The 21,188-nt window shown below is 48.9% G+C and overlaps 1 protein-coding gene across 11 annotated transcripts in view; it reads right to left on the bottom strand.

Annotated features, from left to right (window-relative positions):
- Positions 1 to 21,188, bottom strand: part of DOCK7 (dedicator of cytokinesis 7) — a 230,861-nt gene that overhangs the window by 25,601 nt on the left and 184,072 nt on the right. For 8 of the 11 annotated variants that reach the window (XM_040360795.1, XM_040360784.1, XM_040360789.1 and 5 more), the window contains 6 exons: positions 18,842 to 19,000; positions 16,188 to 16,288; positions 15,828 to 16,020; positions 13,402 to 13,545; positions 10,369 to 10,500; positions 8,192 to 8,206 (listed from right to left, as the gene is read on the bottom strand). In XM_040360795.1, the coding sequence (XP_040216729.1) occupies positions 8,192 to 8,206; positions 10,369 to 10,500; positions 13,402 to 13,545; positions 15,828 to 16,020; positions 16,188 to 16,288; positions 18,842 to 19,000 (744 nt within the window). The remainder of the gene's footprint in view (positions 1 to 8,191; positions 8,207 to 10,368; positions 10,501 to 13,401; positions 13,546 to 15,827; positions 16,021 to 16,187; positions 16,289 to 18,841; positions 19,001 to 21,188) is intronic. The other 3 variants (XM_040360787.1, XM_040360791.1, XM_040360793.1) reach the window with 1 other exon arrangement.

The raw sequence follows: 21,188 nt of genomic DNA, 5'->3' as shown, positions 1-21,188 counted from the left end.
ATAGACAGATCACCCGTCCAATCCTGGGACGGGTGATCTGCCTATCAAAGTTTCCGGACAAGGGGGAGTGTCTATACATGACGAGGCGCAGCGGGGAACACACAGCTATTCAAATGAAAGCTGTTATGTTCACCGCGCTGATCAACTAGATGTCGGCAGAGGCGGAGGGTCTGGGGCTTGGCTTTCTCTTAGGGGACTAGGCGGCAGCAGCTCTCCTCTCCTCCATACTCGAGGACTGCTTTGCTCCGCTCTCCACCCGCTCTTGGGGAAAAAAAAAAGTATCGGTAAAGCATCGGGAGCATTTGCGCGAGTACTCATGCTCAGTATCGGTCGGTCCCGATACTAGTATCGGTATCGGGACAACCCTACTTAATACCAATGGAATGTCATTACATGCTGACCAGGTCATTAAAAGGTTATTTTGGAAGGTGTGGCTCTGTTAGCCACTTGAGTAAACAGCATATGACAAAGGGTAGGGCCGTTACAACTTCCATATGCGGGCCAAAGTCCCTCAGGCCCCCCCCCCCCCCCGTCCAATTTCCAACCTCTTCTTTCTCTTTGCTTCGCTACACTTTAATTTCTTCTTCCTCCATACGCATACGTTTCAGGTATATGGACTCAGAGAGTACTACTGGATGTATTGGTGGTCAGGGTCTGGGCAATGCGACCAGGCCTGAAGCTGCGTTGATGTGGGAATAATCTAGAAATGCCAGGCGTGACCCCCGTTAATAGGCATTTTATACAACCACGGATTGTCTTCTAGCTACCTTTCATACCAATATCACTGTTACTGTTGTGCCACATATGTACCTGTGCATGTCAGTTACCGTATTTTGTACTGTACCCTCTCTGTTTGTTTGTTTTTTCTCTTCTGTTTCCTTTCCTTTTGGAAAAACAAAAAAACTTATATTTGAAAAAAAAAAAAAAAAAAAAAAGGTTGTCCATTCCTTACACACAAGTCCTATATACCAGTGGTCATCAGGGCCCACCAACAGGCCAGGTTTGCAAGATAACTTAAATACATCACAGGTCATATAATTTGCTGCTCAGTGATTGCAGCATCTCCCCAAGGTAATACATAAAACCTGGCCTGTTAGTGGGCCCTGAGGACAGGGTTAATGACCACTGCTATATACTACCGTTAGAACTTGAAATATTCAGTCTCGTATCAGAGCTGCTTTCATGCACGCGTCTGTAAGCATCTGCCATGGCGCGCAAGCGGGTGGGACTCTGTGACGAAACAGCATCTTTAGTTACCGTATTTATCGGCGTATAACGCGCACTTTTTTCCCCTTAAAATCAGTGGAAAATCATGGGTGCGCGTTATACGCCGATACCCGCTGTTTCTCCGCCGCCACAGCTTAGAGCCGACTTGAGCCGAGTGTACTGCGCACTCGGCTAGGCTCGGCCACGTTCGGCTCCGCTCGCCGCAGCCTACAGCCGAGCCGAGTGTACTGCGCACTCGGCTAGGCTCGGCCACGCTCGGCTCCGCCCGCAGCCACACGAGAGAAGCCGAGACAAGCCGAGAGGAGCCGAACACACAGGAAATCCGGCTCCTCTCTGCGCCAAAAACGAACACCGGACACGGACACCGGGATTGAGGCCGCAGACGGACACCCTGGACGGAGACGGACACCCTGGACGGAGACGGACACCGGGATGGAGGCCGCAGACGGACAGGCTGGACGGAGACGGACACCGGGATGGAGGCCGCAGACGGACACCTCCAAAGCCGCAGACGGACGCCGGACAAGGCCGCAGATGGATGCAGGGCAAAAAAAAGGATTTTTGTACTCACCGTAAAATCCATTTCTCTGAGTTCATAGACGGACACAGCCTTCATTGACCTTAGGGTTATGCTTCTTCCTACCAGGAGGATTTAGGCAGAATTCTACAGCACTTAAGGTGTTAAAAACTTTCCTTCATGCTGCTCCTCCCAGGGGGCGTGGCTCCCCCAGGCATAACCCACACCCTGCTTTAGCAGCCTCAGTTCGTAACAAGCAGTACAAACAAAGGAGGGGTGGGTGCTGTGTCCGTCTATGAACTCAGAGAAATGGATTTTACGGTGAGTACAAAAATCCTTTTTTCTCTTTCGTTCATAGACGGACACAGCCTTCATTGACCTTAGGGACGTCCCCAAGCAGTGTCAAAAAAATTCGAGGGGTGGGAAAAATAACACAGCAAAAACAGGTTACACCCCAAACAAAAACCGGAGTTACTCAACGGAGGAACTCCAACCTTAAACTGCCGCCTGTAACACCCTGCGGCCAATGGAGGCATCCGAAGATGCACTCACATCCACCATATAAAACTTTGAAAAAGCGTGGACCGACGACCAGGTCGCAGCCTTACACACCAGTAACACAGAGGCTTGGTGTCGGAAAGCCCAAGAGGCCCGATCGCCCTGGTCGAATGCGCCATGACCCGAAAGGGGGGCGCCCGCCCTTCAGGGCATAGGCCTGAAGCACAATCCGTCGGATCCACCTGGAAATGGTGGCCGACGAAACTGCCAGGCCCTTACTGGGACCGGACACAGACACGAACAGCGAGTCCGACATCCGGAACGGAGCTGTCGCCGACAAGTAAACTCGAAGGGCCCGAACCACATCCAAAGAATGTAAAGTGGCCTCCTTCGGGTTCTTCGGCTGAGGACACAAGGATGGAAGAACAATGTCCACATCCAAGTGAAAAGCCGAAACGACCTTAGGGAGAAAAACGGCTGCGGCCGCAGCACCACCTCATCCTTACGGATGACCAAGCAGGGAGCCTTGCAAGACAAGGCCACCAGAACAGACAGACACCCGTCTGATCGAGGTAATTGCTACCAGAAATAAAATCACCTTTTGTGACAATAAAACAAAAAACCTCCCGAATGTCCTCAAAGGGAGCATCCCGAAGCACTGAAAGGACTAAATTCAAGTCCCATGGGGGTAATGGAGGGCGCACCGGAGGGGCCACCTGCCAGACCCCCTGACCCAACGCACGCACCCAGGAGTGCTATGCCAAGGGTCGCTGCAAGTAAAAAACAGCCAGAGCAGAAATCTGGCTCCTAACCGTACGTAAGGCGAGAGCCTGAACCACTCCCTGCTGCAAAGACAGCAGAATCCTGTACACAACGCATGTACGAGAGTGCCAGTTCATCTCCCCACACACAGAGAAGTAGGCCTTCCATGTATGAGGAAAAAACCTACGTGAGGTAGACCTCCGTGCAGGCAGCACGGTAGAGACCACCGAGCCCAATAGGCCTCGGTCCTTAAGCCCCTGGCTCTCAACAGCCACGCCGCTAAGGCCGGTGGCTGTGAAACAGGGTGGAAGATTGGACCCTGTAACAGAAAATCAATTCCCAGGGGAAGACGCTAGGGGGCGTCTGCCAGCAGACGCACCTGGTCCGCGTACCAGAAGCGACGCGGCCAATCTGGGGCAATCAGGACCGATAGAATCCCTACAGCTTCTACTCTGCGCAGCAGGCGAGGAAGAAGCTTCCGAAGAGGGAAGGTGTAAAGTAGGCGACAGCGACCCCAAGGAGCCACCAACGCGCCTGACGCGTCCGCCCACGGGTCCTTAAACCTGGCCACGAACCGTGGCACCTACCGATATAGAGACGGGACGCTAGAAGGTCCACGTCCGGAGTGCCCCACTTTCGGCACAGACCCCGAAACACCTGCGGGTGGAGAGACCACTCTCCTTGGCCCAGTGCAGTGCGACTTAGGTAGTCGGCTAGCCAATTCCGTATTCCCGGAATGTACCCGGCCGATAGAGCCGGAACGGACCCTTCGGCCCACCGAAAGGATGCGCGCGACCCCCGTCGCTGCAACAGAACTCCGTGTGCCTCCCTGATGATCAACCTACGCCACGGACGTGGTGTTATCGGACAGGATCCTGACCGGTCGGCCCTGTAGATCCAGGGACCACCTGGTAAGGCAAAGCTTGATTGCTCGGAGCTCCAGAACGTTGATCAGTAGGCAGGACTCCACCTGAGTCCAGTGCCCCTGGGCTGACTGGGTGCCCCAAGCGCCCCTCCCCAACCGGAGAGGCTGGCATCCGTCGTGACCACTGTCCAGTGGCCTGCAGAAAAATGACTTTCCGGCCCGAAGCACCGGAAACGCCAGCCACCATACCAGGGGAGACATGATCAGATGACTCAACTGAATCTGGTAATCCAGAGATGACGGAAGCTAGTCCCATCGTGACAGCAGTTCCCTCCGTAGTACCCTGGCGTGGAATTGGGCATACGGAACCGCCTCGAAAGAGGCTACCAACTGACCCAGAACCTTCCTGCAGAATCGCAAGAGATGACCGCTTCTGGGTCGGCAACTGCTGCACAGCAGATAGAGTCTGAAGTTTTTCCGCTAGGAGAAAAACACTCCCGCCCCGGAGGAATCCAGGACCAGTCTCAGGTATCCCTGAGACGGAATCAACCCTGATTTCAGGACAATCCAGAAACCAGCCGAACACTCGGAGAGCCTGACACGTGATAGACACGGCTCCACCAATGCAGAGCTCGAAGAAGCTCGTAGGAGAATGTCGTCCAGACATCCCATGATAACAAACCCCCGCTGTCACAGCCGGGCCAGTATCGGTACGAGCACCTTGGCGAAAACCCGCCGAATGGGAAGGACACCATTGAAAATGGTCCCTCCCGACCGCAAAGCACAGAATCTCTGGTGGTTTGAGGATATGCAGGTACACGTTCATGACATCCAAGGATGCCAGAAAAACCTGACAAAACAAAACGAGGGACTTGAGGCCCAGGATCGACCGGGCCCCATCCTCCATGGGGACACAAACAGAATGGAGTAAAACCCCGAGACCGTTCCAACGAGGGAACTGGCACAATCACTCCCCTGACCAGAAGATCCTGGACAGCCCCTGACGGAGTCAACCGGCGAACCGGAGGAGGCCAGAAGCCGGAGGGAAAAAACCTGTTTGGCAGACAAGAGAGAAACTCAATCTTGTACCCCAAGGAAAACACTTCGCAATGCGAAGCCAGTCTCCCACCCGAGACACGGGCGGGAGCAGACCTTCAGGCGGAAGCAGGTATGTCCGCAGACTTGTTAGGCATGCGGTATCCGGTGCGCTGCTACCCCGCAGCGGGGATTCAAGCACCATGTAGACCTACCCCCACCGCACAGGGCGAGCGAAAAAACGCTCGGAGGTAGGCAAGGAGGGTCCTTGCACAGGAGGAGGTCCCTAGCCCTTCCCAAACCGTGGGAACAGCATGCGCTTACCACCTGTGGCATCCTCAATGATGCCAGTCAGGGAAGACCCAAAAGGACCGTTCACCCTTAACGGTGATCACCAAGGCCACCTTAGAGGTCCTTCTTCCAGCTCCTGCAGCAGGAGCTTCGCCCTTTTAGTCGGGGCCTGCCAGGGCCCCGGCCAGAGCCGGCCTCACCGCCGAACCCACCACCGTGAATAGGGAGCGGGCCACGGCCTCCACTCTCCTATCAGCGGGATCCTGAAATGCAGGAGCCCCTTCCACAGGCAATGTGGTGGCCTTGCGTAGTCTGGACACAGGGGGGTCCACTGGCGGAGGAGAGACCTACTTTTTTTTTTTTTTTTTTTTTAAAGCCCCCCTCAAGGGGGTAACGGGTTGCAAAGTTTTTTGACAAACTTTTTGCGGTGCATCCCATTCCTTGTATAACATATAGTCCAAATAAGGAACACAAGGAAACACTTCAGCGATGCGTGGTAGTCTGCTGGTACTGACACGGAGGTGTCTCCGCCACATCCTCAATTTTTAGAGCCTCACGCACCGCAGAAACAAGAGCTCCAACAAATTCTTGCCAGCAACTGACTGCAGCAGAGTCATCCTCACTATCCATAAGGGTTAAAACCCGCAGCCTCTGACATAACAGAACCAGAAAAAAACAGCGATTCTGTGTCATCCCCAGAAGCAGGCTTCAGGGAGGGGGCGCTTTTTTACCCCCCATCCGGGCACCAGCTGCTTCAAACCTGGCAAGAAACCCAGGACAGCCAACATAACAGATGTGGCAGGGGGAGGGGCATTAAGGGTTAACTCAGGCATAGCTTGAGTTCCATAGTGTCAGCGCTGAGTCACCCACCCTGCAAGGCAGGACAAAAAAACCCCACTGGTCACCTCCTTGCTGCTATTGCAGAGCATGGGGGCCCCCGGTATTCACCACCCCACCCAGCTGCAGAGGGAGCTGAAAAACCTCAGGTGTGCTCTGATGTGCTGACTGTGATGTGTATTCACCTCATGGAAGATTCACAGCACTAAAACTGTAACAGCACTAAAACTGACCAGAGGCTGTGCCGAGTCATCTCAGGGAAGAATCACATCGTTACCAAGGAGATTTCCAAGACGGCCGCTGTCTGAGGTAAATATTACCTCATAGAACACAGCAGCACTGACTGCTTTGTTACCTCAGAAAAGAATCACAGCGTTACCAAGGAGATTTCCAAGACGGCCGCTGTCTGAGGTAAATATTACCTCATAGAACACAGCAGCACTGACTGCTTTGTCTGTTACCTCAGAAAAGAATCACAGCGTTACCAAGGAGATTTCCAAGACGGCCGCTGTCTGAGGTAAAAATTACCTCATAGAACACAGCAGCCCTGACTGCTTTGTCTGTTACCTCAGAAAAGAATCACAGCGTTACCAAGGAGATTTCCAAGACGGCCGCTGTCTGAGGTAAAAATTACCTCATAGAACACAGCAGCACACAGCAGCACCCTCCAGAGTAACAACACAGTCCCCCTAACAACACACGGGCCCCGGTGGTAACAAAGAAAACCCAGGAGGCCCCCCTTCACAGCCACTACCCAGTCAGGGGAAGGAGGGAGAGGAAGGGGAGAGAGGAAAGCAGGGCGGACCCTCAGTCGACCTCCCCAGGGAAACCACCAGCCAGACCACTTACCTGAGTAAGGGGCCACTACTTACCTGTCCTGCGACTACCCGGCTGGAGGTATCCCAGACAGAACCAACGTCCGTAAACGGCATGGCTGTCGGCCAGACACACTGTGACAAAGCCATAGAGACCGGTCATATGTGTGCCCTAGAACCAAAGTTCCCCGGCCGCCCCTGGAGCAATGGGGCCTGTCGTGGACGTCCCAAAGCTGAGCTGAGGGCCGGCACACGCTCGAAGGCCGAACCTGGGGGGACTACAAGGGTCGAGGACCCAGCCTGTCACCCAGTCGGCTGTTGATAGAAGAATCGCAGGATTCAAAAATGCAGGAACAAAATAATAAAAAAAGCGAGAAAAATCGCCAGAAAAAAACTCCAGAGTCCAGGAACTCCAGAGATAGCCTTGACCTCCTGTCGTTAGGCAGAAAACAAACTGAGGCTGCTAAAGCAGGGTGTGGGTTATGCCTGGGGGAGCCACGCCCCCTGGGAGGAGCAGCATGAAGGAAAGTTTTTAACACCTTAAGTGCTGTAGAATTCTGCCTAAATCCTCCTGGTAGGAAGAAGCATAACCCTAAGGTCAATGAAGGCTGTGTCCGTCTATGAACGAAAGAGAAATTTAAGTTTTCTTATTTTTCCTTTTTTACCTCTCTAAACTTGGGGTGCGCATTATACGCCGAAGGAACGATATACCCCCATAAAGTAAGTATTCATTTTATATTTTCTAATATTATGTGTATTTGTCGTTACTAAATGTTATACTTATACATATTTGTGTGATCTGGCTTTGCACATATTGAAAACAACCTCCAAACATAAACTAAAAAAGTGTTGTAATATACTGGGATCCCTTTACTCACAAGGTGGACTTTGCCTTTAAAGTCTTCTGCACTTTAAAAATCCAAAATCCACTAAAATGTTTGTATTGATTTCCCTCAGAGAGAATATTCCCAGGCCAGAAAGCAGAATCATTTCACATTGTGATCATTAGTTGTCCGGTTTGTACCACCGGCGATTCCCTCTAAATCGACCCCCTTGCCCTGGGGCTGAGAGTGGAGAGAGATATTGATGGAAAGAGACAGTTTGGTTGGGATGATGAGGAATGTGAAAGTCACTGGTCTGTATTAGTGTAATGTGTATGGTTTACATGCACTATCTGGAACTTTCTCAACTGTTACCGTGATCATAGGAATCCCTGAATGGAGTGTTTTGGTTAATGGATTCAGGTCACAGCAAACAGCAAAACACAAGACCCACCGCTAGCGTGTGTGGGCCCCAACAGGGCTCCAACAATTAGTGCTCTTTACTGACTGCAGTGATACCTACCTCCCAGCCAGTACTCTGTATAACAAGAAGATAAAAAAAAAAAAAAAGTCACCGGAAGAAAGATTTTAAAATTCGTACAAACACTCAATGCTGACACAGGCAACCACTGGCTCCAAAGCTGGGCTCAAAACTTAAGCTTCAGGAGGCTTACGCTTTATACCAGCCCGGGGGTCACTGGTGGCCTATATAGGATCCAATTGGGATCTTCAGATGACTTCTAACATCAGATTACTTACTTGCAAAACACGTCAAAGATGTCCAGAGCCAAAAAGAGAGTAACAAACATGCTTTAAGTGACAGTTGAGAACATCAAAGTAGAGTTGTTCTAGTTTTGGAATCTTTGTCAGGTTTTTATTGCTGGAGAAGTCAAGGATTGGAGAGCCACACCAAAGAGCAAAAACAAATTTATTCTGATAGGTTCAGAATAATTAACCAACGTGTTTTGGGTGCGCCCCTTCATCAGGGCTCAAGAATGATAAGCAAGAAACATCTACCATCAAAGTCCACCATCAAAGACCTTCTATCCATCCTTGAGTCCTGATAAAGGGGGCAGCGATGGAAGTCCGATCGTGTGTATGCGGCTTTACATTGCCCCATTGTCACTTTTTCCACACCATCAGAATAAAACCAATACAGCTCTTGAGATTCCGCGCCAACCATATTATCCATCTGAACTTTTTTTTTTGCTGCTCCTGATCCTCAGGAGCAGAAGCTTCCCATGGGGGCACCTGCTTCAATGACATTAGGAGATGCCCTTATATTTTGTGTTGTTTCTCCAAGACAGAAAGTGAAACCTCTTCGATTGCAATAAAAAACCTGACAGAGGTTTTAACTCTATAATGTTTTGGTTCAGTTAACATTCCATATAAAATATGCAACCCCAGTACAGATATTTAATAGCGGTAAATATCTGCGGTGCCAATTGCTCTACTTTGGTGGTTCTCAAATTGCAGTCCATTGCTACTACTGGTTGTAAATACAAAGATTGCATACATTAGTATCAATGACTAGAATGAGATGCAGGTTTTCTGTGATAGCCTTTCAAGATCTTGTCCAGACCAAATGTTGACATGTTTTTAGCATGTTCAGGACTTCATCAGTGATGACAAAGGGGAATGGGGTTTTCCTTAAAGGGGTTGTAAAGGTTCGTTTTTTATTTTCTAAATAGGTTCCTTTAAGCTTGTGCATTGTTGGTTCACTTACCTTTTCCTTCGATTTCCCTCTCTATATATTTTTTTTTTTGTCTGAATTCCTCACTTCCTGTTCCTCCTCCGTAAGCTTCCCCCCATCATCCGAGCCATTCTCGCTGGGGGTTAGTCAGCATGCTCACAGCGTCTCACCGCAGGGATGTAGTCCCAAGTAGGGGGCGAGCATGCTGACTAACCCCCTGCCAGAACGGCTCGGATGATGGGGGCAAGCTTACAGGAAGTGAGAAATTCAGACAAAGAAAACATTTTTTTTAGAAGGGAAATCAAAGAAAAAGGTAAGTGAACCAACAATGCACTAGTTTAAAGGAACCTATTTAGAAAAAAAAAAAAAAACCTTTACAACCCCTTTAACAAATCAGGGTACGGTTCCCACATATGGAGCTCTTGGCTACTAGGGGGGGGAAATATCATTAACACCAACAGTCCACATCAGTGAACTGTGAGAGCCATTTTTCTGATGACCAGAATAAAGGAGGAAGGTGGGCTTTTATAGGGTGGGTGTTGAGAATATGGAATACAATCAGGATACATATAGTATCTTTGTCAAATAATGCCAGGCATAGGTCCTCATCTTCAGTGTCTTGGTTTAAAGTGGGCAAAAGAACTTTGAGAGCCCGTGCTCATCCAAAGGAGGCATAAAGTGGAACTCTGAAGGCCCTAAAAGCTCAAGTCATCAGAGAAGGTACTAACAGATGCCTTTCCGGTACCTGCTCGCTAGTGAAGGCGAGGCTCAAGACAGCCAATGGTAAGGCTCAAAGGACTGCTAGCAAGCTCCTGGGATTTCTCCAGCTCTGTCTCAGTGAACTTATTACATTTCAAATCTATTGGTTGGATGGTTTTATCCTTGAGTCAGACTTATGTTCCCCAATGCACATTAATTTATTTTACCCAAAGAGAGAGAAGTGATGTATGAAAGGAACCCCCCCCCCCCCTGGATTGATAGAGACAAACAGAAAGTGTCCTTGTTACCTGGTGGACAATCTTGCTGAACGCTTCCTGCAGTTTACCGTGAATTGTACACAGCTTCTTGGCTTCTCGGTTGGCTTCGTGTATAGGGATTAGAACTTTATAAACGTCATTCACGGCCTCATACATGCCGCCCTGAAAGAAATACATGGATAATGGTACAATCAAAGCTGGAGCTTTTTCAAATGAGCACATGAAAACAATGCAGCTTTTTTGTTTTTGAAAAAGGTTAAAAAAATCCACCTAACCGTTGTGTGTTTTTTTTTAAAGAAATAATAGTGCTGGTATAATATCCTAAAGTCTGTCTCTAAACTATCATCCCATAAACCATGCAAAGCACAAATCAACGGGGAGCTCTTGTCTGAAACCAAGCAGGCTCTGGGGAACTGAAGAGTGCTGAGAATCTTAAAGGGGTTGTAAAGGTTTTTTCACCTTCATGCATCCGACGGTACCGCCCCCCCCCCCCCCCCTTGTACCCCCGTTTTACTTACCTGACCCCTCGAAAGTCCAGCGCACGTCCCCATGATCCTCTTCGGTTCCCAGCCTGGCCGTTGATTGGCCAGGTTGGACAGATCGATAGCAGCGCAGCCATTGGCTGGCACTGCTGTCAATCACAGAGGATGACGCGGCGCACCGGGGGGCGGGGCCGAGTGATACAGTCGGCGGCTATGCCCGCCGCTGTATCACGGGAGTGAGCTTGCAAAAGCTTTCCACCATGCGAGCTTGCATGAAGGTGGAAAGCTTTTGCGGGGAGGAGCCGAGACAGCCGCCGAGGGACCCCAGAAGACAGGGTTAGGGGACACTCTGTGCAAAACCAGCTGCACAGTGGAGGTAAGTATAACATGTTTGTTATTTTACAAACATAAAATTTTTTTTTGCCTTTAGTGTTCCTTTAAGGCCTGTACACACGATCCAATTTTATGGCCATAATTGTCTGATGGACGTGTTGTGTCGGAAAATCCAACCGTGTGGATGCTCCATCAGACAATTATTGGCTGAATTAACGACAATAAAAGTTGGCTGTTCATGCTCACCAACTGTTGGGCAATAAATCTGTTACGTCGGTCTATCCGATCGTGTGTACGCAAGTCTCTCCAACTAAAATCCAAAAGTACAAACACGCAAGCTCGGAACCAATGCTAAACATCAGAAAATAGCACAAGTTGCCCAAAGGGTGGCGGTAAAGAGCTGAAAAACCACATGTAAGAAGGGGTATTACCGCGCTACCAACGGGCTTGTGGAAGGGAAACTAAAGGGAAGGGAAGGGGGGATGGGAGAGTGGGGAAGGACAGTGAACAAACAAGGGGAGAAAAGGTAAAACTGCTGCGGCACTGCAAGTGTATCAAAACCCAAAATATATGAATAAAAAATTGTGCTGCGCTGTAGGGATAGGAAAGAGTTTCCTATCCCTAGAGCACAGCACTATTTTTTTTTTTTTATTCAGGAAAAACCACATAGTGTTGTGCCGTGTGATTGCAGAACAAGTTGACGGCCAATGCCCTTTGGAACAAAATCCACGGAAAAGTCGGATTGGAAGCCCGATCGTGTGTACAAGGCTTAACATGCAATAGCTGCCATCAGCCTACAGTAGTCACTTTACAGCAGAACACAAACTGTGAGAGGAAGAAGCACAAGGAACCAATTAGTTGTGTTGCAATGTAAGGAAGAATACCGAAAGGATAGAGCAGAGTGACAGAGAGAGGTCCGTAATCTGCTGCTTCTCCTTTCACTGTCCATTTACAGTAGGGATCTTCAAACTACGGCCCTCCAGTTGCTCAGGAACTACAATTCCCATCATGCCTAGTCATGTCTGTGAATGTCAGTGTGTTACAATGCCTCATGGGATGTGTAGTTCTACAACAGCTGGAGGGCCGTAGTTTGAGGATCCCCAATTTACAGGATGGGGGAAGGTCAAGCCAAGACCTGCAGGTGTTTCTTGCAGGTGACGGCAGACGAAAAATCAGGTGTTCAACTACAGAGGGTAGGTAAAAATCTCCCATATATGAATTTCATGTGTACCGTGTTCCCTGGAGTACAACTTCAAACACCACTTAGGCCTGGACCTCGAATTACACAGATTGGCCCGAATTCACAGACACTGGCGCATATTTATGCCGGCGTAGCGTATCTTTTTTAGGCTACGCCGGCGTAGAGCAGAGCGCCAAGCACAGTATTCACAAAGCACTAGGCTGGCTTATGCCGAGGAAACCCAGCGTAGGTGGAAGTGGGCGTGAGCCATGCTAATGATGCCATGTAAATGATGTACTGAGCGTCATAAAGATACGAATAACGTACAGCGCATGTGCCGTTGACGCAACCAAGTGCGCATGTGCAGAATCACGTCGAAACTACTCCCTAAGATACGTCGAATCACTGCCTACGACGTGAACGTAACCTACGCCCAGCCCTATTCACGTACTACTACGTAAACGACGTAAAATACGACGGCTGTTCCCTGTTCCATACCTTTGCATGAGTTGCGCCTCATAGATGGGGAATAACTATACGCCGGACGTAAGCCTTACGCAAACCGCATATATTATACGCCAGGCGCAACTACATTCGTGAAATTGACGTATCTCCCTCATTTGCATATTTGCAATGAGGCGTCCAGCGTAAATTTGCGCCCATGATACGCCGACGTAGGAAAGTTACGTCGGTCGGAAGAAGCCTATTTTCAGGCGTATCAAGTTCTGTGGGCACGGCGCACAGCTACGACGGCGCATAGTTACACTTACGCGGCCTATCTCGAGATACGTCGGCGTAAGTGTTTTGTGAATCCGGGCCATTGAGATTAGTTTAGAAATGCAGAAGAGTTACCCTACTATGCAGCTGAGAGCATATGATGAATGAAGTGTCATGAGAGTCTTAACCATGTGTCTATGGCTACAACTGTCTCATGTACCCATAGTCTACATCAGGGACCCCATCAATGTTAATACATAGGGCCCGTTCTTGGGAGTTGGTTGCATAGTTTCTGAACAGAACCCTACAGGTCATGAGGGGACACACCACCAGGACATAAACTGTACATACCAAGGAGAATGAGGCTGCGGCTTGTTCCAGGAGCCCCACAAGTCCAGCTTCCGTGAAGTACTTTCCAGAACATATTCCTTCCTCGTCTGGGGAGACAACATCATCCGACACTGCAGACTCTTCCAGGACATTGGAGGAAATATTCTGCAGGAGCATTACATAGTCAGGTTGAAAAAAGACACAAGTCAATCCAGTTCAACACCATAAAAAAAAAAAATATCATACAATCCCATATACCCAATTCTATACCCACAGTTGATCCAGAGGAAGGCGAACAACCCTAGCAGAGCATGATCCAATTTACTACAGCAGGGGAAAAAATTCCTTCCCGATTTCCCGAGAGGCAATCAGATTTTCCCCGGATCAAATTTACCTATAAATGTCAGTACTCAGTTATATTATGTACATTTAGGAAAGTATCCAGGCCTTTCTTAAAGCAATCTACTGAGCTGGCCAGAACCACCTCTGGAGGGAGTCTATTCCACATTTTCACAGCTCTTATTGTGAAGAAACCTTTCCGTATTTGGAGATGAAATCTCTTTTCCTCTAGACCAGTGGTTTTCAACCTTCTAGTGCCGTGACCCCTTGATAAAATTTCCCAAGCTGTAGGGACCCCTAACAGTAAAATTATTTCGTAGAGTGGGTTGTCGGCAACCAAGGCAAGACACGTAATTTGTGCCCCTGGACATTTAGCGCTCCCCGAGTCCCTTCCACTCATACGGTATTAAATCCCATTATGCTACATTTTAGGATGTACCACTTTTTCAATTTGTTCTCCTTTCTTTCCATTTTATCTCTCTATCCTAATTTTTTTCCCATCACTCTCTCTAGCCGTCTTTCTTGTTGTTTAATGGCAACTCTAATCACAGGTAGTGTTACTCACTGTGTCTCCGACTTTGTGGTGTCTCGCAGCAGTGACACCTAAGCCGAAATCAGGAGATAGGGTCTCCTCCAGCCCCACCCTTTTCATACTTTACCAGTCAGTTGACCTCTAGTCTCTACCCCCCAGCCATGCCATTAATTGAGTGGGTGGCTGTGAAGAGGCTGAATGGGCGGCCACAGGCTCCAGGGACAGCCCTGCTGGGTGGCTGCAAAAAGACTAGGAGAGTGGTGCGGGCTTCAGGAACAGCCCAGGATTCGGTGACCCCTGGAAAATTGTCATTTGACCCCCCGAGGGGGTCCCGACCCCCAGGTTGAAAACCACTGCTCTAGACGTAAAGAGTGCCCCCTTGTCCTCAGTGTTGACCGTAAAGTGAATAACTCAACACCAAGTTCACTATATGGACCACCTTATAGCATTGGGGAACAAGAATCAGTAATGCAAAAATGTGGACTAAATTATAACAGGGCATACATGAGTCTGCCCAACACATACAAGTTCCTTGTGGAAGCAAGTTTGTAGGCAAGATATGATCACTGCCACTGGAAAGCTTTTCTGCGGCTTTTAGAATGTGAAAGTCTTTAAAATGCCTGCGATAAGGAACAGGTATTGAGTTATATAGTTAAAGAATCCTAAACCCACAGAACAGCTCCAGACTTGTGCCTCACTGTCTGCGGAAATCCAGGGTGCTAGCTGCATCCATGGTGTCCCCACCCAGGGACCACGTCTCAATGCATGTCACCTAACTTGGCTTGATCACACAGCCAATGTTGATGAAACGCGTTGAGGAGTGGTCCCTGGGTAGGGACACCATGGATGCAGCAGTACTGTTGACAGCCAAATAAAGCATATGGTAGAGAAGATATAGGAGTGTGGCTTTCATTCATCTTAGAGCTGCATGATTTTGGATAAAATGAGAATCACAAATTTTTTGTTTACAATAAAGATTACGATTCTCTGCGTAACATCATCTTTCACATTATACAAAACAATTGGGCTAATTTTACTGATTAGTTTAGTTTTTTTTAGTAATGTAAGTGTATATTTTCCCCCAAAAAATTGCATTTGAAAAACCACTGCACAAATACAGTGTGACATAAAATATTACAATGACCGCCATTTTATTCTCTAGGGTCTCTGCTAAAAATATATATGTGATGGGAGTCACTTTGGGCAGGGGGCCCGTGGAACCCAGAATCCCTTGGGGAGGTTGGGAAACCCTTGTTTCAACTCCCCATACACCTCCCATGTCTAAGTAACCCTGTGTCTCTAATAGGGACATAGGGTGACCGAGAACCCCAGTCTGATCTGTTACCCAGTGGCGCGCACGGGTAATGCTTTTAAAAAGACGTCCAAAGACGTCCACCCGGCACTTGAGAGCCGGGCTGTTGACGTCTTTTGTCAATAGCGCGGGTCTGAAGTGGTTAATTGTAACATGTGGCTTCCATACTAATTTGTAACCGTGTAGCACAGCCTCTGAAGGAGTTTTTTTCTTTTTGCCGTCTTCTAAGGCCCAAGTGCCGGCGAACGCCTTTGATGTTCTTACCTGGAAGGTGACACAGCCCACGGGAAGGTACTTCCGGTCCTCCAGCATGCTGAGATATTCTGACACCAAGGCAGCTGAATGAACAAGGCACTGCGCCGATTCTGCATGATTGCCCCTCTCCGAGTGTTTGCCGGCCATGTTCTGCAGCCAAGTCAACCGCAAGTCTGGCGATGTCTGGTATCCCTTCGCAATTCTATCAGAAGGAGAAATAAGAGGATGAGATAAAAAATAAAAAAAGGGGGGGTGACTGCTAAGATACTGAAACAAACTTGGCTTTATACACTCAGCTAGGCTGATGATACAGAGACACAGCCGGCCACAATGGCGGACTATAAGTCTGCAATTACTTATTATGCCTACCTGTACATCAGATCAATCAGCATCTCTGGATCTTCTTGGTGCTCCTTCATCTTCACTGTGTCCGACAGGATCATGTGGAGGTTGAACACCAAATCCTGGACCTAAAAACAAAGAACAAAGGACAGCAACGCAAGAGAAAAATGTAAGTGGGACTCCAGCCAACTGATTAAAAACCACAAAGGAAACGCATGTATACCTTCTGGTTTACCTACTAAGGTAAATGTAATTTTGTTCAGACAGTTTACTGACTCGCACACCATTGCCATACCATAGAACCTAAAAGATCTCTCATTCACTTTCTGGATGCCCTGCCTGATCAATGGACAGGTGTGGTGATACTTATTTACTGTACATGAACAAGGATATGTAGATAACTGGGGATTACTTGTGATGAGCATACCTCAATATATGGATATGTGTGTTTCCAATTGTAATTTGAATAATAAAGCACGTTCCAATACTACACTTAGAACGCCAATTTCCCTAATTTTTGATTTATCCTTACAGAGACTGCTTCAGCTCTCGGGTTCGCAGCCACAAGTTTAAAAAGGAAATCTAATTAGTGATCACTGACTCTGTCCATTCGGAAAAGGTAGGAGCCGGGTTTAGCGGCTCCTACCTCCGCTCTCCATCCTGACATATTGAGGGGGGGAGAGCGGCACGGAGGGGGAGCGGCATGGATGGGGAGAAGACGGCACGGAGGGGGAGAACACATCACGGGGGAGAGCGGCACGGAGGGAGTGCGGCACAGAGGGGGAGCGGCATGGAGGGGGAGAACACCACGGACGGGGAGACGACGGCACGGAGGGGAGAACACATCATGGGGGAGAGCGGCACGGAGGGGGAGAAGACATCATGGGGGGAAAGAGCGGCACGGACGGGGAAAAGACATCACGGGGGAGAGCGGCACGGAATGGGAGCGGCATGGACGGGGAGAAGACATCACGGGGGGAGAGCAGCACGGACTGGGAGAAGACATCAGGGGGGGAGAGCGGCACTGACGGGGAGAAGACATCACGGGGGGGAGAGCAGCACTGACGGGGAGAAGACTCAAGGGGGGAGAGCACCACTGACGGGGAGAAGACATCACGGGGGGAGAGCGCCACTGACGGGGAGAAGACATCACGGGAGGAGAGCGCCACTGACGACGAGAAGACATCACGGGGGGAGAGCTCCACGGACGGGGAGAAGACATCAGGGGGGGAGAGCAGCACGGACGGGGAGAAGACATCACGGGGGGAGAGCAGCACGGACGGGGAGAAGACATCACGGGGGGAGAGCAGCACGGACGGGGAGAAGACATCACGGGGGGAGAGCAGCACGGACGGGGAGAAGACATCACGGGGGGAGAGCGGCACGGACGGGGAGAAGACATCAGGGGGGGGGGGGAGCGGCACTGACGGGGAGAAGACATCACGGGGAGAGAGTGGCACGGACGGGGAGAAGACATCAGGGGGGGAGAGCGGCACGGACAGGGAGAAGACATCACGGGGGAGAGTGGCACGGACGGGGAGAAGACATCACGGGAGGAGAGCGCCACTGACGACGAGAAGACATCACGGGGGGAGAGCTCCACGGACGGGGAGAAGACATCAGGGGGGGAGAGCAGCACGGACGGGGAGAAGACATCACGGGGGGAGAGCGGCACGGACGGGGAGAAGACATCACGGGGGGAGAGCAGCACGGACGGGGAGAAGACATCACGGGGGGAGAGCAGCACGGACGGGGAGAAGACATCACGGGGGGAGAGTGGCACGGACGGGGAGAAGACATCAGGGGGGGGGAGAGCGGCACTGACGGGGAGAAGACATCACGGGGAGAGAGTGGCACGGACGGGGAGAAGACATCAGGGGGGGGAGAGCGGCACGGACAGGGAGAAGACATCACGGGGGAGAGTGGCACGGACGGGGAGAAGACATCACGGGAGGAGAGCGCCACTGACGACGAGAAGACATCACGGGGGGAGAGCTCCACGGACGGGGAGAAGACATCAGGGGGGGAGAGCAGCACGGACGGGGAGAAGACATCACGGGGGGAGAGCAGCACGGACGGGGAGAAGACATCACGGGGGGAGAGCAGCACGGACGGGGAGAAGACATCACGGGGGGAGAGCAGCACGGACGGGGAGAAGACATCACGGGGGGAGAGTGGCACGGACGGGGAGAAGACATCAGGGGGGGGGGAGAGCGGCACTGACGGGGAGAAGACATCACGGGGAGAGAGTGGCACGGACGGGGAGAAGACATCAGGGGGGGGAGAGCGGCACGGACAGGGAGAAGACATCACGGGGGAGAGTGGCACGGACGGGGAGAAGACATCACGGGGGGGAGGGCGGCACGGACGGGGAGAAGACATCACGGGGGAACAAGACGGCACGAGGGAGAAGACATCGGGGGGGGGGGGGAGAAGACAACACAGAGAAGATATGTAACTCCCCCCACCACCCGATACCTGACTGTACAAGTATCGGGTGAAGCATCGGAGCATTTCCCCCCCGAGTACAAGTACTCGGGAAATGCTTGGTATCGGGACATCCCTAGTTTGGACCCACCTTTCCCCCCAGAAACATCTTAAATAAATTTAAAAAAGGAATAATGACAATGCGATGGAAATCCTGGGCACCTTCCACAGGAGTATTAGAATTTCAGAGTGACCTGGTCTGGAAAAGTCGTCTCTCGAAGCTCCAGATCTTCTTCTGCGTACGTTAATATCGTCTTTAGAGAGCGACGTAAAAATTCTTCATTAAAATTCTGAGATGTCCCAACCAGGGAAGACAGGGACATGGTCACTTGCATCTTTACACGTGCAAAATTCTGAAAAAAATAAAGAATGAATAAATATACATTTCAGAGACACGTACAGGGGGGCTGCTGCTGCTATTAGCATCCTAAAAGACCTAGCTAGGGTGAAAGGTTGCAAAGTTCCAAAGTGAAAGTGTTACAATATCTTTCCCCTTCTTCTTTCTGCACAAATCCCCTTCCCCTAGAATTTATCTTTACTTGTCTTCAATGTGAAAGTGCTTTACTGCTACAGTGCAGGCTGGTTGTGCAGAATCATGTATATATATATATATATATATATATATATATATGTGATTCTGCCCTTCCTGGTAGGGGGCGCATGCACCGCTTCTGCTGTGATAGCAGAAGGTGATCAGGAATTGCCAGCCAATGGATGACTTTCACCCGCTGATTGTCCAGGAGACAGACAGGATGGAGCTCTGCCTATGTAAACAATACAGAGCTCCATCTTGTCAACAGGGATGTGCTGGATTTTGTTTCCCTGCTAAATCCCAAGGTTGAACTCCGTTTTTAACCCCCCTCAACTGCTACCACATTTGAAAACAACAGGGGGTGGACCGCATCAGCATTGATTGTCCTCAAAAGGGCCGGTTGTATCTGTGAGATTAGATGTCCAGCGCATCCCCTCCCCTTACATTACATGTCTAGAGACACCCCACCATCAGAAGTTAAGTCCCCTTCTCTCCCTTACATGACAGTGCACCCCCTTTCCTTGTGCTGCTGCTGGGAAGAAGCTGGATGCATTGCTTCAAAGCAGAAATTAGGTGTCTGGAGGAGGACCAGAGGAGGCCTGGAGCTCTCCTGCGGCTGCAGGAGTGGTGCGAGGGCCACATTAAAAGTGGTCTGGAGGGCCAGATTCGGCCCGCAGGCCTTGTGCTTGACACCTGTGGCCTAAATGGACACACAGAGCCGTGACTCAACTCGGGTGCCCGCACAGCAAGCAATTTGGTCTGGGGGCACTTGGCAGGAGGGAGGGGCCAGGAGCGGGATGCGAGAGGCCGAAAAAGAGGAGGATCTGGGCTGCTCTGTGCAAAACCACTACACAGAGCATGCAAGTATAACATGTTTGTTATAAAAAAAAAAAAAACTTACATCTCACGTACAAGATTTTGATAGATCCCTTTTACGTTCATGATATATCCTTATAAACTGTTTTAACATTTGTTATTTACCATTAGGCTTCATTTCCATGGATGTTTTTGGATGTTTTTACAGCCACTTTTCTGAGCTTTTTTTGCAGCTTAAAAACGGCTCTCCATGTTAGTCTATGGCCTCATGCCCACCATGACGTTTTTGAGCTGTAGATGGCTGAGCCGTTTTTAAGCTGCAAAAAAAAAAAAACAGGACCAGTGCGTTCTGAAGCTCCAGCCTTAGAGCTATAAAAACGCCAGACGTTAAAAAAACGCTCAAAAAGGCGCAAAAACGCTCAAAAAACACGCAAAACCGCTACCGCTGCGTTTTTGAGCTCCAGCTCAAAATAAATAAATTAATAAATAAATAAATAAAAAAAAATAAAAAACATGGACAGGTGTTTTTAAGCTGTAAAAAAGGCAAAAAAAAGTGGCTGTAAAAACGACCATGGAAATGAAGCCTTATTTGATTACTTCCTCCCTTTTTTAACTGTTTAATACATAGAATTTAACATTTAATACAATACTTTTTATGTACTATATATATATATATATAATTCGTACCGATTTTATTCCTTGAAAACAATAAAAATAATGAAGAAAACAAATAAAAATTTGCCTTTAAATATCACTTTAAGGCTTGGGTACTGTATCTATTTACTCGGCACAGCCTCATCATTAATATTTCACCATTTCTATATATTTTAATATATTTTTTACGTACTCTCTCTCTCTCTCTATATATATATATATATATATATATATATATATATATATATATATATATATTTGTGTTGTATGGATTTTCTTTCTTGAAAACAATAAAAAAAAAAAAAAAATAATAATAAATATCACTTTAAGGCTTGACATGTTGGGTACTGTATCTATTTACTCGGCACAGCCTCATCATTTATATTTGACCATTTCTATATATATTTTTAAGGTACTATCTATATATATATATATATATATATATATATATATATATATATATATATATATATATATATGTGTGTGTTTTGTATGGATTTTCTATCTTGAAAACAATAAAAATAATAAAAAAAATAATA

The sequence above is a fragment of the Rana temporaria genome, chromosome 7 (assembly GCF_905171775.1).
Source record: "Rana temporaria chromosome 7, aRanTem1.1, whole genome shotgun sequence".
NCBI classification, from domain to species: domain Eukaryota; kingdom Metazoa; phylum Chordata; class Amphibia; order Anura; family Ranidae; genus Rana; species Rana temporaria.
Note: the sequence above shows the minus strand (reverse complement) of the source record. Positions and strands in the feature narration are given on the sequence as shown.